Below are 16,969 nucleotides of genomic sequence, written 5' to 3' on the forward strand. Positions count from 1 at the left end.
ATAGATCTTAAAAATCCAGCCTGATAAGATAAGATAAGATAAGATAAGATAAGATAAGATAAGGTGTTGCAGCAACACTAAGAAAAAATAGCAGCAAGTAAAAAAAATAAAATAAAGAATAGATTTATTGTCACTCCGGTTATACAAGTTCAACTGTGTGACATTCTTATGCTGGGAGGCTCCAATTAAAATGGTTAATATTAGATATAAGGGACATATAAAATCTAATAAAATAAAATATATGAACAAAAAAGGATGCAGTAATAACACAGAATAAAACAAAATAAAGAATAAGGATATTTGAGAAATATGTACATTTTTCTAAATAGGCTAACGTAGGCAAAATATACACATTTATGGCAGAGGCGGAAATATACATTCACTTGCACATTCACATATTGGACATTCACAAGTAAGTATTGCACAAAATAGGTTTAATTGCATAACTCACTCGTGAATGAGAAAGAATAAAACATTTTTTATTTAAAAAAATAAATAAATTGACGTTTTTTGAACTCTTCCGGAAATAACTCAGCTGAAAAAAGGATTTTTTTTTTTTTTTTTTTTTACAACGTACGGGTATTCATTTGGGACAAAGTCGTTGCAAAGCACCCAATTTGATGCATTGACTAACGGTTACCTGTCGCTGCCACACTGTAAATCTCAATGTTAATGGGCTGCCAACTTAACACTCACTTAGCGTTGAACCACGAATAATAGTCTTCCCTAATATAAAATCAAAACAGACATTGTATCATGGTACAGTCAGGTAAAAGTATCAACATTTGTGTTATTTCTTAGCTTTGGCTCCTCTAACGCACTACCACCAAATGGTCACTAGATGGCGCCGTTGCAGAAGCGATGAGAGGATGACAGTGCGTGTCAAAGGAGGAGGGATTTCCTCTCCTCCTTCTCCACATCATCCTACTCCTCCTAGGGATGTATCGGCGTGCGGTGCACCTGTTTTATGTGTTATTTGGGTCAGTAGACCGCTGAAATGATCTATTTTAACCAGTGTCACCCATAGTCACACGTGGAGGTTCAAACGACCTTTTCGGTGGGTGCAAGGACACCGTGATTCGGTTTGATTTTAGGTTAAAGGATGTGTTGATTTTTTTGTCGGGGTGCAGCAGTGAGACAGCATCTTTGCCGGGTGACACATCATTATCAGTACGACTGGAAGAGGTACGAGTGAACAATAACACTACATTAAATGGTTACTTTCGCTGAAAATAGCCCTTTTTGGTCAAAATTCACTGCTGTATTCACGGACAGGCCTTTGAACATATTGACGTAGGTACTAATGCGGTCAAATGTGTGATTAGCTAGCTGCGAATGCCTTTTGCCCTGCTAACGTCAGGTTGCTAAACGAACATTGAAAGTATGTATTTATTCCAGTATTCTTATTCAGCTAAGTGACCTGTGTTTTCTGTTACGGTTGCATTGTGTGTCTCAGTTCATTTGTTTCTTATGTTTTAAGATGTAACAGCCTAAAACGCTTCAAATAGCTTTAGCAGACGTTTTTAAATCTCCGGGGTCAAGTGCCATCTATTCATGTGCATTGTCTGGGAGATGTGACAGTGGGCCTTACACAGCAGAACACTAGTGAGGATGCAGAGTGCTATAAATAGGTAATCCACTTTCATTTTCAGTGACCTTAAGCCAGCCATAATGATACCATTAGTCTGTATTTTTTCACACATAGGCTTAATTATCTTCCTAATTACATAATCAAACTAGGATTTTGCTGTTTACTCAGACTGAATTGGGACAATGTTGACCTTTTCAACCTTTTGCGTCAAATTAGGAAATTGTATTGTTCATCAGACTTTAAGATTTAGTAAGATAAGATAAGATAAGATAAGATTATCCTTTATTGATCCCACGGGGGGAAATTCGGGTGTTAAAGCAGTACCAAGATAAAATAGCAAGTCATTGAGTGGTTTGATAGATATTGAACAGTAGAAGTGTCAAACGAAAGTTGGCCTACATACACCGGACTAGTTCTACAAAGTAGGTACAATGTGGATATCCCTCCCACTTGAATATGGCCTAGTGTGCACAGTGGATTGGTCACTTTTAAGCCTTATTCATTGCTCAACCTGCAAGGTTACGGATCTACTGAATATTGATGTTTAACTGCCACACCCAGTGGCCCACTGGTTTAACCTCCACATCTTTGTCCTGTATCATGTAACAATGAAATCAGAGCGTATTGTGACAGTGTCATACATAACTCATTCCCGTTCGATCCTCTGCCTTGAAGCCCCATAGGACACCATGTCAGACAAAAGCGACCTAAAAGCCGAGCTGGAGCGCAAGAAGCAGCGCCTCGCCCAAATCAGGGAGGAAAAAAAGAGAAAGGAGGAGGAGAGGAAGAAGAAAGAGGTAAGGAAGAAAGTGAGTAAATTCCCACAACATGGCACCCATACTGTTTTGCACTCTGGTGTGTTCTGTTTGTGTGTTCAATTGCTTCTTGTCAGGCCGTGACACATAAAAGACTGAGGTTGTGTGTGTCCATACATTCATCTATTTGTGTGCAGAAGGTTGGTGTAGGAGTTTTTGATCAAAATGCACATGCATGTTTTAACATGTTAGCTCATGATGTGTGATCGGAAATTTCTCTCTGCATCCTGAGCAGTCAGAGAGCCAGCAGAAGAGGGAGATGACCCCAGAGGATTCAGACTTAGACCGAAAGCGAAGGGAGACCGAGGCCCTGCTACAGAGTATTGGCATCTCACCGGAGCCTCCACTAGGTACATAAAACTCCCATACTCAACACAATGAATCCTCAAATCCTGTTCCTTTTGCTCTCTTGTAAGTGTGCCATTAAAGGTTTAGTGAACTGTTACAAAACCTCCTCTTAAACTGACCCGGATGGTTCTAAATTTACACCAAACTTGAGTAATTGCAGCCAAAATCCCTCTGAGGATCCCTTTCATGATTAGAAAATCTCATCAGTATTCAGCAGACCTATGACGCACACAGAAACTTACTTTTAAGCATAATTTATAAAAAAAATTCTGTCTGACACATCTGATAGATGACTGTAGGTTGAGTCCCCAGGGTGTCTGCCACTTCCAGCAAGCTGTTGGAAGCACTGTTCTCTAGTGGTCTGACATTGTAACAACACCCTCAACACCTTAAAATTGGGTCACTGCTGTGCTGATATTAGCTGGAGTTATTTATACTGCATGTGATAAAAAGGCACACCACTGCATTTAATGCCCTGCCCTTCCTCTCCTTTGTTTTAATCATTCATTATATTTGATATGTCCTATCACTCGTTTTACTTTGTTGCTTTACATCCCATTTTTTGACGCAGTCCATTCTTTGCAGCATTTAATGTTAGATTCATGTTATTTTCATTATTTAGTCCCGACCCCTGTGTCCCCCTCCAAATCAGTGAGCACGCCCAGTGAGACAGGGAGCCAGGACTCAGCTGATGGAGGAGCAGCAAGCAGGTAGGCCAAAACCTCACACTTCAGATTTAAGGTCAATTTCACAGTCAATATTTTTTTTGAAAAGCTGTAGAAATCCCAGAATGAAATACCCATAGACTGTATAAAAAGATGGACGACATGACAGACAAAAGTGAAGCCAATACATCTCTATCGCCCCCTGCTGACTGGCTGCAGTATAGCTCATAAAGCCCGCTTCCTCCATGTAAACAGATGGGACATGAGTTAAACTATAAAAGCAAAATACATGTTAAATACATTTTTCTGTCATTATAGTTAGTTCTTATCATGCTGATTTACGTCCAAGTGTTCATTTTTCTGACAAGTTTATTTTTAATTAGTTATTTCATGCTGTAAAAAGGATGATTGACAGCTCTGTTGACAAATACAGCTCCTGCAGACAACCTGTTACGGATTGGCAGAGTAGAGGAGGAACGGCGAGAGGTGACCTAACTAAAACAATCACTACAGTCATTGAAGTTTCCATATCTGTGAACGTCTGCTTCAGACCAACATGAGAAGCTGTTCTGCTGTTAAACACACCGGAAAGTTAAGTGTGTGTTTAGGTTAGTGGAAGTGTCTACAGTCGCTCCACCTGCCATTCTTTACTGCGCAGCTCTGGCTCCAAATGACGTCACCAGCACAAGATGGCAGCGCCTGTCACTGGGGGTATTTTGTCATTAACTTTGTACAATGAGAGCAGATGGAGTACGCATCGTCCATCTTTATATACAGTAATTGGAAATACTTGAATTTCAGGTTTTAAACTAAAACAAACACAAGATGCACAAGCTGATGCATTTTCACTATAAGCAGGATTGCTCATCAAAAGGTTACCAGTAAACTGCATGATGCGCCCCAGTCTTTAATCTGAAAGAACCATGTGGCCTAAAAAGTATAAAAATGTAAAGATTGTTTGGGCTGTGGATGTCCTTGGATACTTTTGACACATATTCTGTCTCTCCTCCTGTCAATGGCACAACAGGTTTAGGTAAGGCTGAGTGTCACTAATGGTGAGGCTGTGGTGCCTTGTTAGGTACTCAATGTGTTATCTGTCAGTCGTCATGTCATACTGTGTTTTGATGACCACTGTACAGCTCGTCGCTTCTCATAGCTAGCCCTGAGAAGCTAAGCTTGAGCTCGAGGTAAATCTCAGCTGTCGTCAAAATCCTACAAAAGAAGTTTAGTTTGAACACACTGAGAGTTTGGTAAACTTTCTGACAGCAGAATTAATGAGCCAGTTTACGTGTTGAATATGGAGCCAAACATGCATGAACCATACATTGGCTGCAAAGGGAAGTTTTGAGTGACATAATGTGAGCTTCTCCCCTGTTGTCACTGTTTTGTAGGTGTACTAGCTTATGCCTCATGCACGCTCCTTAAACACCTGTAACACTTTAAGTTCTGCATATGGCTTCTCTGGTGAATTAAGCCTGCAGTTTAGAAGAGAGTGGTCATCAATCGCTTTCCATTTGCTTTTAAATGGCAGCTGACTGTCGAGGTCTGTGTGTGAGTCATTAGTCATGAGTGATGTTTTGTTCTGGTATGACCTTCGGTGGAATTGGGGATGATGAAGGTGTGGGAACGCAATGAAGTTCATGTATCATGACTTTGATGTCTTATATAAGACTTTCCGCTCCTTTTTAGCTTTTACAAATTGGATTTTACAAATTGGTGAGTTAGTTAGATTTCCCCCCCCCAAATCCACCCTGGATCATGGCATGCCATTTTGAGCTTCTCCATTTGTGGCTGTGTATGTGTGTGTCCCTTCTTAGGTCAGGTTTCTCTAAAAACAAGTCCCAAGCACAGACCTCAAGGTAAGCATTTTCCTGTCAAACCCAGGCCCCCCCCCCTTCCCCACCCTTCTTTTGTTTACTCCGAGAGGCACCCACAGTGTTGTCAGTGGTCTCAACTATGTGTTGATATCACGGTTTATAAGATCAAAACAGTGCAGTGCCCCTCCGTCCTTCTTCCCCCTGCTCTCCTGTGGTGACTTCCTGTCTGATGCCCCACTGTCTCCTTTAATATCAGCTCGCATGAGTTGAGCCACAGAAGTCATTTCAGCCTTCACAGAGTTGACAATCTGCTGCTTAAAGTGTCATCGCTGTTACTGTAAAACAGCCGGTCTGTCAGGCTAAAGAAATACCTTGCCACTCTCACCTGGCGCTGTGTGGCACAGGCTGATGCTGTAATGGGCGTGTTTGCTGGCCCTAAAAGGTATCATCAGAAGGTGTAGTGATGCTGGAAGCGTTAGACTTTTACAGCTCTTCCATTTCAGCCAAGTTGCCATCAACTCCCTAGTTTTCAGTGGCTGTTTTATTTTACTGTAATCATTTACCATAAAATTCAGTATATAAGACGCACTTTTAATACGTATTTTTTCATCTAAAAAGTAGGCTGCGTCCTATATACCGGTGCGACCAATATACCAGTATAAAATGCAGAAAGGTATGTTATTGTGTTACGGCCTTTTACCCAGACGATGGCGCTATTCGGTTGCTAACACGTCGTCTCGCCATTGCAGCCGTCACCCTCACAGCAATCAAAGTTACCGTAGGCTGCCAGCTACCGCTAGCTACACCACCGGTAGCTAGCAGGATTGCGAACTCCACATGGCCAAAACAGATGGTAGGCTGTAGGGATGCACGATATTATCGGCACGTTATCGGTATCGGCCGATATTGGCTTACAAATGAACTATCGGATATTGGCCAACACGGCGATATCCGCCGATATAATTAACCGATAAAATAATGGGCTGCTGCATACTTGATTAAATGCCCGACCTCGGCGCAATGTCCCCGGCACGAAGAAGACCTGCGCGGCGCAGCGTGATGACGTCACGTGTGTCTACCTGCAGCATGAGAGAGCTAGAAGCCAAAATGTCCGTGGTGTGGAAGTTTTTCAAAGTGTCCGAAAGTGATAGCAAAACTGCTATTTGCATTGACTGCTCAGCTTCGGTGATGCGAGGAGGAGCCAAGGCAAAGTCTTTCAACACTACAAACTTGATTAACCATCTCAAGACCCGTCACCCCGACCGTTGTAACAAATGTGATAAGAGTATCGCCATTATACTGTACGCTAACTCCAATACAGAAGAGAGTTGATGATCTCTGCAATTAGGTGTGCGGGAAAAAAATATCGGTATCGGTATCGTTAATCGGCTGAATGAGCTGTAAAATATCGGCATATCGGATATCGGCAAAAAATCCAATATCGTGCATCCCTAGTAGGCTGTAATTTGTGTGTGTTTTGAGTGTGTTTTAAATTAAATAAATTGAAAAACAGTGTGAAAATAACCCCCAAAACAGACTGCGTCTTATATTCCGGTGTGACTTGTATTCTGGATTTTACGGTACCTCCCGAATAGTAGCTGAAGACCCATGCAAATATACTGAACGAGCTCAGCTATTTTCTCACAGTTTGTCCAACTCATTGGTCATGCATGGCAAGAACATTGTCATGAATGTCGAGCTTAATCTTTATAAATGCATTTCATTTAATGTTCATATGCTGTTTACATGTGATTATGTACTGTTGGATGTTGCTATGATGTGAGATAGAACTCATGTTGCTGCATACATTGTTCATGGTCTTCATGTATCATTGGGCACATATTTTCATGTGAATCATCAAGACTAAGAATGTCTAAAAATACAGTCAAGGATGCATGATGTATGTAGGCGTCAATCTGAATTATATATTTGATGCAGTAGGCTACATGATTGAAACATCACACGAAAGATTTCTGCAGAAGTCCACAGGTCAAACTGTTTTCCCACTGAAGAACAATCATTTTGACCTTCTTCCCCACAACAATGCAACATTTCTTGTCCATACATGTATCTGTATTTTCAACTTATAGATTCCTGGCACTAGACCAGGAAATCTATGAGCAGAGATCTTTAAATAAATTGAGTATATTGAAGTCTAATGAAATATAATGTCTCCCTAATGTATAGCCCTCCCACGCTACGTCCACTTATCCAAACATGTTTCCATTAACAGCGCCTGCACGAAATTCGATGGGAATTTCCGTGTTAAGCTATTCTCTAGATAAGTGGGGTTGCGGGTGAGTGAGTGCGCACATACATGTTTCATGTGTGTTTGTGCGCCACTGATACATGTGCTCAAGTGTTTGTTATAATGCGTCTGACTGTAAACATGCATGTCCTCTCTTGCCCCCCCTGTTGGTGACATCAGGACGCTGCAGTGGGACACAGACCCCTCTGTGCTGCAGCTGCAGGCTGATTCTGAGCTCGGGTACATCTTCCTTCTCTCCTCAAAACAATAACACTGCTATACACCTTATTTGGTATTGCATGTCACTTGTTATTAGTCTAGTTTAATAGTTCATTTGAGGGTCAACCACTCTAATGGCTCATTCATCTGAATGCTAAGCACATTGTTGCCACAGACACGAGGCTCTACATGTTACTGATTGCTTTAAAACTTCAAATGTAATGTGCTGAATGTAGGATTTGTTAATAAGGACGTGTTGTCTCTGTCACCCAGGCGCAGGATGCATAGACTTGGGGCCTCAAAGATCACACAGGTAGACTTCCTTCCCAAAGAGGTGGTCTCTTACTGCAAGGAGACACAGACGCCGCTCACCGCCCACCTGTCTGAAGGTGAGTATATGTATATGTGTGTTTGACTCACAGACTAAAAGTGAAGCCAATACATCTCTATCGCCCCCCTGCTGACTGGCTGCAGTTTAGGTCATAAAGCCCGCCTCCTCCATGTTAACAGATGGGACATGAGTCAAACTACAAAATCAAAATACACGACAAATACATTTTTCTGTCATCATAGTTAGTTCTTATCGTGCTGATTTACATCCAAGTGTTCATTTTTCTGACAAGTTTATTTTTAATTACTTTGTTGATGCTGTAAAAAGAATGATTGACAGCTCTGCTGACAAATCCGGCTCCTGCAGCCGATCTGTTCCTGATTAGCAGAGTAGAGGACGAACAGCGAGAGGAGGCGTAACCAAAACAAACACTACAGTCATTGAAGTTTCCATATCTGTGAACGTCTGCTTCAGACAAACACAGGAAGCTGTTCTGCTGCTAAACAAGCCAGTTTTTTGGTAAGTTAAGTGTGTGTTTTGGTTAGCGGAAGTGGCTACGGCGGCTCCACCCCCCGATCTCTACTGCGCAGACTCTGGCTCCAAATGACGTCACCATCGCAAGTTGGCAGTGCCTATCACGGGGGCTATTTTGGCATCAATTCCATACAATGAGAGCAGATGGAGACGTGTCGTCCATCTATGTATACAGTCATTAGTTTGACTCCTTTCACAGACATCTATGACTTAAATTTAAGCTATTTTTTAGGGGTCCATAAGGCAACCAAAGGTCACACAAGGCAACAGAAGGTTTCGTGTTGCAATGATTGTCTTTGTTGTGTGGTTGAATTTGATACTCCTTTGGTTAGCCGGCGCACAGCCTGTAAACCTGGAGTGATATAAAGACTGACAGATGAAAGTTACCCAACATGATACCTTATTGATGTCACAGCATCGCTGTGTGTGTATACATGTGTGTTGCATGCACACAGATATATTGAGGTATCTATTGTTGTTCTAAAAAATTTTACGTTTTCAAGGGACTGTATATTGCATGTGTGTGTGTGTACGCATGTGAGGTTATGTGTGCATACATGTGTCTCTGCAAGTGGGCGTGCGCATGTGTACTGAGCCGCAGTTGCTAAACACATCCATATGTTGAAAACTGAAGTTAGTCCTACACTGGATTTGGCAGAAAAGTGGTGGCTGTATATTGAAGGCAAACTTGTTTGACTCTTTCTATTGGAGGAGGAAGAAGATGGAGACCTGGACGGGTGATGGTTGCAGTTGCTCCACTTAACTGAACCTCAAGCCTTTGATCTAAATTGCTTAAGCAGATATTCCATTCAAAAATGTCATCTTCACGTGTAGGAATGCTACCTACACAAAGTACTCCACCTACATGTTCTCCATCCTGACTGACAAGTCCAACATGTGTATATACATAAACACACACACACACACATGCTCCCTATCATCTTCTCTATCTTCCTCCTCTTAGTTGCCAAGACAGCTGGCAGCCATGTGACTGTGAAGGGGTTGTACTTCCTGCTTCCTGTCATTATAATAGATGGTCTGGTGTGGATTCCACTGCCCTCCTCCACCAGCAACCACCACGCACATACACACACGTCTGTCTTGATCAGCATCCAAATGCTCAACCTCTCCCCCTTCTCCCCTTCCCCCCGCTTCCTTGACAGACCCAGGAATAGATCATTTATTCAACAAGTGCACGGGCGCTGACTCACATATGTGTGCTTGGAGACAAACACACGGCCGTACACACAGACGCACACACTCACAGCCGAATCAGGTTTTTGGAGGCTGCGAGTGTTCCTACAGTGAGCGCCAAAACAACAAACACGCAAACAAACAAGGCTGTTGGAAACTGTACAGGGCAGTTAGGTAAAGAGATAACGACTTACAATTAAACATCCAAGCAAATAAACATGCAGTAGGTACTAAACACAGGTTGCAGTGTACATATACAAACAAATACCCACACTGCAACTGGTTATCGCCCTTAGCGATGCTATATGACGGTCAATTTGCGTTTGTTTGTTTTCCGCTTTCCAAAGCCTGTTCTGGAGATCCCTCCATGTATTTGTGTGTGTGTATGTTCGTGTGTGTGTGTGTGTGTGTGTGAGAGAAAGAACATCTGGGAGCCAGAGCAAAGCTGCGGTGGTCTGCAGGGAGGTGACCTTGGCCTCAGGAGACCCTTCCTTTGCAGACTACCACAAAGGTTGTGTGTTTGGAGAAAGAGGAAAAGAGGCTGATGGTAGCACCTGCCTGCACTTCTGGCTGTATGTTTGTTCAGGCCAGCTCCTTTTGTTGATTGCTGAGGCTTACACGCACACAACATGCAGCTCCTTTTCAGGCTGCAGCGAGGCGGTTATTTAGACTTTAATTTTTACGTCTCTGTTTTCATTGTTCCATCCAACCAGTTTTTGTTTTTAGATAAGTGGTTATTTATAATTGTGGGTACTTTAAATATTGAAGCTAATCCTTTGCTGATTTGTTAGGGGATTGTTAGGATTTAATATAACAAGTAGTCTTTTTGAGGTTTGAAAGCAGGCCTTACTTCTATAAGTATGTGTGTGTGTGTGTGTGTGTGTGTATTCATTTGTGTTCCATATATATATATCCAACTCTCTTGGTCATCTGTGTGTATGAACCTGTGAGCAAAGTGAGCTGCACATACAGTAAAATTGGCAGAGGTTGTAATGGTAGGAGGTGCAGAACATGTTTATGATAGAAAGCTTTGTATGATACTCTGGCCTGCAGTAAACAAAGTGATATGTGTAAATCCAGAATTTTTTTTAAGATGCAGCAATCAGAAATAATATCACTTAAAGGACAGGGCTTGAGATTTTAGATTTTTGTTGTTTTTTTAACAATAATTCCCAATGAAAAGACACAAAACTTTCTAACCTCAGCCTGTCTGTGGATCTCAGCCTTAAGCCCCTTTAAAAGTGGCTCATAAATATGGACGTTTTTGTCCTATTACATCTGGGCACTGTAGCTTTAAGACAACATCTCAAACTGGAGTTAATCGTGTGTTTGTTTGATACCTTTTTTAGTCGCTCATTTCAGTGCGCATAAAGTAAAAGTACATAAAGTTCTTTACATAAAAAGAAAAAAGGGGTTAAGAAAAAAAAATAGACAATTGATGCCTTTTTTGAATTTTTACATAGAGCATGATATCCCCAAATTAGTATTTGTACTTCAAACTTGCAGCTTTACTTCCAAACATTTCGCTGCCTGCCTCCAAATAAAGAGTCAAAATATGAGATTTAGATTTAGACGATTTCGTTGGCTTAACTGTAATTAGGATATAAAAAGAACTGTACTCAATAGGGCATGCAATTGATAACAGATCCCTTGACCCTTGACCCTCAGCCCTGCACTCCTTATTGTATGTGAACAACCTAGAACTGTCATTATGGTTCTACTATTTTACAGTCAACATTTCCTTGTAAAAGTGGACAACTTTCTTGACCTTTTGATCTCATTTTAACCACTGAAATACAACACACAACACATGACAGTCCAAATAGCTTTAAAAGTAGGTAAACATATTTTCAAATGTGATTGACAACTTAGCATGCTAAATATTTCATTGCAAAGCACAAGTGAAGCGATTAAATGTGAATATATATCACAGAAAGCACAATAAGAGGTTGGTTTTTCCAGATCGTTTAGTTCCACCACTTTAAGACCATCTTTAAAAAATTTGTATCTTCCCTTTAAACTTTTATGTGTAACTATTCATGGCTGCATTTACACTTAATACTTGTAGGCCAAAGTGAATAAAAATAAGAGTGTCTTATCAGGGAAAATATGTTAAATTATGAAGGCCTGAATACAAACTCTGATATCTACACTGTCCTGAGGAAGCAGCAGGACTGTTCAAATAGAAATGCTGTCTGCTCTTTGACCACCAGAGGGAGCCAAATTAAGTTCTTGATCATCTGTTGTTTTTTTTTTTTTACAGTGTGTCATCATATTCTTGGTGATGATCAGTTTACAATAGGTGAGATTAGTTGCCAGGACTGACAGTTGCACTGAACCACATTTGAAGTAAGTTTTTAACGTATTGATTGTATTTTTTTCTACACCAAAGAAATGGATTCATATCAGGTATGAAGTGCTCGTAGCCCTTTGACCACAAACCCAAAAGGTGAGGTCAATTGGGCTTTGAATTCAGCTGCCAGGTGGAAGAAAAAACCTAAACTTCATGATTACATTTAAACATTCATTTATTTTAACATGAAATAAAACAACAAGATAGAGTAGACAAAAACCCAAAATGTTCTGCATCTAACCATAGCAGGTGATGCTTGGGCTTAAAGTCCCTCTGTGTGAAAGTCTAAATCTTTCTTCCGAACAGTCGGTGGAGCCAAGAGGTCAACTTGTTTTTTTTTGTTTTCCCTCCGGCTGCTGCCTCCTGCTCCTGTCGCCGCAGCTCCAGCTGGGTCAGCGCTCTCTCTGGCTCTGGTGCTGCTCGTCTGATGGGGACGTTAATGGTGTACGGCGTCTCATCTCCAGGCTTCGTGTTGGCTCCAAAGCTCACAGTAGGCCTGAGGTGGTTTATGACCTCTGTGGCTATAATGCTGCAGGCCAACAAGGCGACCTGAGCATCCTCAATCAGGTCCTTTCTGCGCAGGCGGGTGTTTGGTAGAGCCTCGCGCAGCTGGGCTTTGATTGGCCCGCGCAGTTTCCGGCTCAGTTTGTCTTCTTCCTTCGGGTCTTCAAGGAGTTTCAGCTGTTTCAGGAAGACCCGGTTTTTCCTATACTTTGTGGCCTCCTTTTTCAGCAAAACGTAGATGTGTTCCACCATCTCGTCATCCAAGTCCTGGCTCTTCTGGCTCTGAGGTGCACAGAAGTTGGGAGCTTTAAAAAGCTTCACCAGGACACCTCTGATTGTGGATTCCTGCACAAAAGCTCTGCCTGTCTGCACATTTTGTATGTCAATGTGAGATTCATCAGCGATGAGCTGGTCAGGACAAAGCTGAGGTGGTTGGAGGCTTTCAGTTTCATGTTCAGGATGTTCTGGTCTTGGTTGGTAGTCCAGGATCTCCTCGTCTTCTTGGACATTTTGTATGTCAGTGCGAGACTCATCAGCGATAAGCTGGTCAGGACAAAGCTGAGGTGTTTGGAGGCTTTCAGCTTCATATTCAGGATGTTCTGGTCTTGGTTGGTTGTCCAGGATCTCCTCGTCTGCTTGGTGGGGGAAAGCCTTCTGGAAGACGTTGGTGTGTCTTATCCAGTCTCCATGCTGCTCCAACAGCTCCTCCTTGATGTTCTCAGGAAGAAACTGTGAGAACAGCGGGCTCTCCTCATCACTGGACATCTGGGGTGGGGTCCATACGCCTTCAGCCTCGTCCTTGTGCACTTTAAGGACGGCTTCGATCACTTGTTCCGGGATGAAGGTAAGGAGTGCTGGGTCTCTGCTCACCAGCAGCTTCCTCACCTTGTACAATGTCCCAAACTTTTCCATGACGCTGCACTGTACAAGCACACAAGCTTCCCAGGCAGCGTAGGAAGGACACGGGAGGTCTTTATCTAAAGAGACACCAGGGACTTTCTTCAGGGTCTCTAGAGTTGCTGCACTCATGCGTACACAGAGTGTCAGCAGTTGTTGCTGGTCCAGATGAGGTCCTTTGAAGGTCCTCAGTGGGTTCAGCCTCAACAGGAGCTCGACGAGCAGATGCTCAACCAGGTCACTGCTGACGGCGACCCCGGCAGGGAGATGAAGGCTGGACACAGCTTCTTCCACAGAGGAAGTGAGCTCCTGTGACGTACAGGAGGTCATGGTCTCGACAAAGCGATCTACAAACAGTGCAGTCCTTTGGAGAAATTGGTAAATAATTGATAACTGCTGAAGCTTTGCTAAAACAACTATTAAAAACAAACGAGCAATGACGATCAGGATGTGTCTGGTAGCGAGACAGGGTTTGTGTGAAATGACCGAGGAGTTTTGACTCCTCCTTATAGACTCTGAATTCTGATTTCAAAGTCACATTCTCTGACTTTAATGTCACATTCTAATTCTACATCACATTCTGTTCTATCCTGGTAGGGTCAGAACAGTAGTAAGAATGTTTTTATTTAAATTTTAAGCTGTAAACAGTGTTGCAGACTAGTGGTTAACATAAAGAACTGCAGTGAATATACGAAAAATAGACACTGAAATTGTATTCCAAAATCCATCAATGTTGTCTTCCATTTCTGAGACATCCTCCTCTATCTCTGGTTCAACTTCAATCTCCTCTTCATCGGGTTCAAAAATTGTTCAGTCTGAAATGTGTTGTCCTCGTGGGAGAATGTGTGGATGTGTGGGTGTGAATGGGGATGTTTTCCATCTGATGGATGAACATAATCTAGTGTTACCCTTTCATTTACTTTGGCGGTCATTTTTGAAAAATAATTCAATGAAAGTGGTGACCAGCGATATTATATGTTCAAATGCCTAGTGTGGAGGATATCATAAGACCTTGAGGCAATCAAATGTAAAACACAAAATTTATTATTGATGAAAGTTGGAAATCGGTCAGATTTGACCGGAACACGTTAAGAGCAATGACTGTATATATAGATGGACAACGCGTCTCCATCTGCTCCCATTGTACGTAATTGATGCCAAAATAGCCCCTGCGATAGGCGCTGGAACTGATTGGCTGCAGGAGCCTAATTCGTCAACAGAGCTGTCAATCATCATTTTGACAGCATCAATTAACTAATTAAAAATAAACTTGTCAGAAAAATGAACACTTGGACGTAAATCAGCATGATAATAACTAACTATAATGACAGAAACCATGTTTGAGAAAATTTATCGGGCGTGTATTTTGATTTTATAGTTTGACTCATGTCCCATCTGTTAACATGGAGGAGGCGGGCTTTATGACCTATACTGCAGCCAGTCAGCAGGGGGCGCCCGAAATGTTTTGGCTTCACTTTTAGGGAGCTGTCATGTCGTCCATCTTTTTATACAGTCTATGGTCAAGAGGGTTAAGTAAGTACTTAAAGATACGATCTCAAACTTTAGCCTAATATATCGGTATCAAAATCGGCAATTGGCAAAAAGGGTTGGAAAATATTGGCATATCGGATATTAAAAAATATCCAATATCATGCATCCCTACTCTCTTCCCTGGTTAGCGGGAAGGTTGCACCTGGCTGGATTATCGCTAGCCAAATACTGTAAGCAAACGGTGCACAGTGAGGGTTAATACAATACAAGGGTTAATGTCCTGCAGTAAACAAAATGAAATGTGTAAAGAGAAGGATCCAGTATTTTTTTTAAGATGCAGCAATCAGAAATAATATCACTTAAAGGACAGGGCTTGAGATTTTAGATTTTTGTTGTTTTGTTAACAATAAATCCCATGAAAAAGACACAAAACTTTAGGTTACAAAGGTAACCCAGGTTCTCTGATAACATGAGTGCGGTATCTCACTATGGGGTATGCCTCTCTGCGTAGTCCTCAGAAGCCCAATAACATTACGCCAGCCACATTGGCTGGCAGTCGTGACGACTGCATCAAGAGGAGGGACATCCTCTCCCTACAAAGGGGCTGATGCAGTCTCACCAGATCATTCAAAATAAGCACACCTCTTCCTCGCTTCAGGCAAGGAGGGTGGTCTGGTGAGATACCTCACTCATGTTATCAGAGAACCGGGGTTACCTTTGTAACCTAAAGTTCTCTTTCAAACATTCGTTCGGTATCTCACTATGGGGATATACTGACTCCCGTATTGCCAGACAAGCTTATCTTGAAGACCGACTGCCAATAATTAGGCTGGCGACTCACGGCCCTCAGAGGAGCCCACACTCAGCACAGTATGCGCTAGAGAGAGCGCAGTGACATCCAGTGCATAGAACCTTGCAAAGGTATGATGTGAAGCCCAACTGGCCGCAAAGCATATATCTTGGATAGACACGCCTCTAAACAAGGCCCAGGATGTTGCCATCCCCCTTGTGGAGTGAGCGCGTAAACCAGCTGAGGCTTGAAGCCCCTTGCTGCTGTAGGCCATAGAAATGGCCCCGACTATCCAATGAGAAAGCCGTTGTTTTGTAATAGGCTTACCAGTATGAGGTTTTGCCCATGACACAAACAGCTGATCAGTTTTCCTAAAACATTTTGTTTTGTCCACATAAATGCGTAAGGCACGCACTGGGCACAATTTGTGTAACCGCTCCTGTTCCGAGGTGGAAAAAGGAGGAGGTGAAAAGGCAGCTAGGTCAAGGAAGACACACCAAAGTAGGATTCTTTGGTACAAAAGCTGGATTTGGCCTTAGCACCACACGTGCATATCCTGTGGCAAACTGAAGGCAGTCAGGATGCACTGAAAATGCATGGATATCACTGACCCGCTTAGCAGATGCCAGTGCCAATAACACGGCCGTCTTAAGTGATAAAACCTTAAGATCGACCTGATCTAAAGGCTCAAAGGGGGGGTGAGACAGCGCATCCAAAACAGTTGGCAAATCCCATGATGGGGCCAGCTGTTTGGACACGCAGACGACGAGCACCCTTCATAAAACGGCTGACAAGGGGATGTTGTCCCACAGCCTTACCACCAAAACCTACATGGCATGCTGCAATAGCAGCCAAGTAAACCTTAACGGTGGAGAAGGCTTTTCCCTTATCCAGCAAATCTTGCAGAAAGCTGAGAATAATAGGAACTGAGGCCTGGAAAGGCACCTCCTGTGACCTTGAACACCAGTCCTCAAACACACGCCATTTGCAATCATATAGTGACCTGGTGGAAGGGGCTCTAGCACTCTGAATGGTCTTAATGACATTCTGTGGAAGTCCAACTGCATCCAGATTCAGCCTCTCACGGGCCAAGCCCAGAGCACCAGCCGCTCTGGGTGAGGATGAAATATCTCCCCTCGCGCCTGTGATAGCAGGTCTCTGCGTAAAGGGAG

At 42.6% G+C, this 16,969-nt stretch overlaps 1 protein-coding gene across 6 annotated transcripts in view; it reads left to right on the forward strand.

Annotated features, from left to right (window-relative positions):
* Positions 1-935: 935 nt before the first annotated feature.
* Positions 936-16,969, forward strand: part of LOC138608471 (cytoplasmic dynein 1 intermediate chain 1) — a 94,482-nt gene continuing 78,448 nt past the window's right edge. Inside the window, exons 1-8 of one of the 6 annotated variants that reach the window (XM_069681060.1) lie at positions 936-1,185; positions 2,267-2,400; positions 2,642-2,756; positions 3,326-3,464; positions 5,109-5,135; positions 5,237-5,278; positions 7,665-7,724; positions 7,977-8,092. In XM_069681060.1, coding sequence (XP_069537161.1) covers positions 2,281-2,400; positions 2,642-2,756; positions 3,326-3,464; positions 5,109-5,135; positions 5,237-5,278; positions 7,665-7,724; positions 7,977-8,092 — 619 coding nt within the window. In that variant the 5' untranslated portion in view covers positions 936-1,185; positions 2,267-2,280. The remainder of the gene's footprint in view (positions 1,186-2,266; positions 2,401-2,641; positions 2,757-3,325; positions 3,465-5,108; positions 5,136-5,236; positions 5,279-7,664; positions 7,725-7,976; positions 8,093-16,969) is intronic. The other 5 variants (XM_069681062.1, XM_069681064.1, XM_069681061.1 and 2 more) reach the window with 5 other exon arrangements.

This window comes from Semicossyphus pulcher, unplaced genomic scaffold, assembly GCF_022749685.1.
Source record: "Semicossyphus pulcher isolate SPU_LCO1_2020_fin unplaced genomic scaffold, fSemPul1.0.p SCAF_5, whole genome shotgun sequence".
NCBI classification, from domain to species: domain Eukaryota; kingdom Metazoa; phylum Chordata; class Actinopteri; order Labriformes; family Labridae; genus Semicossyphus; species Semicossyphus pulcher.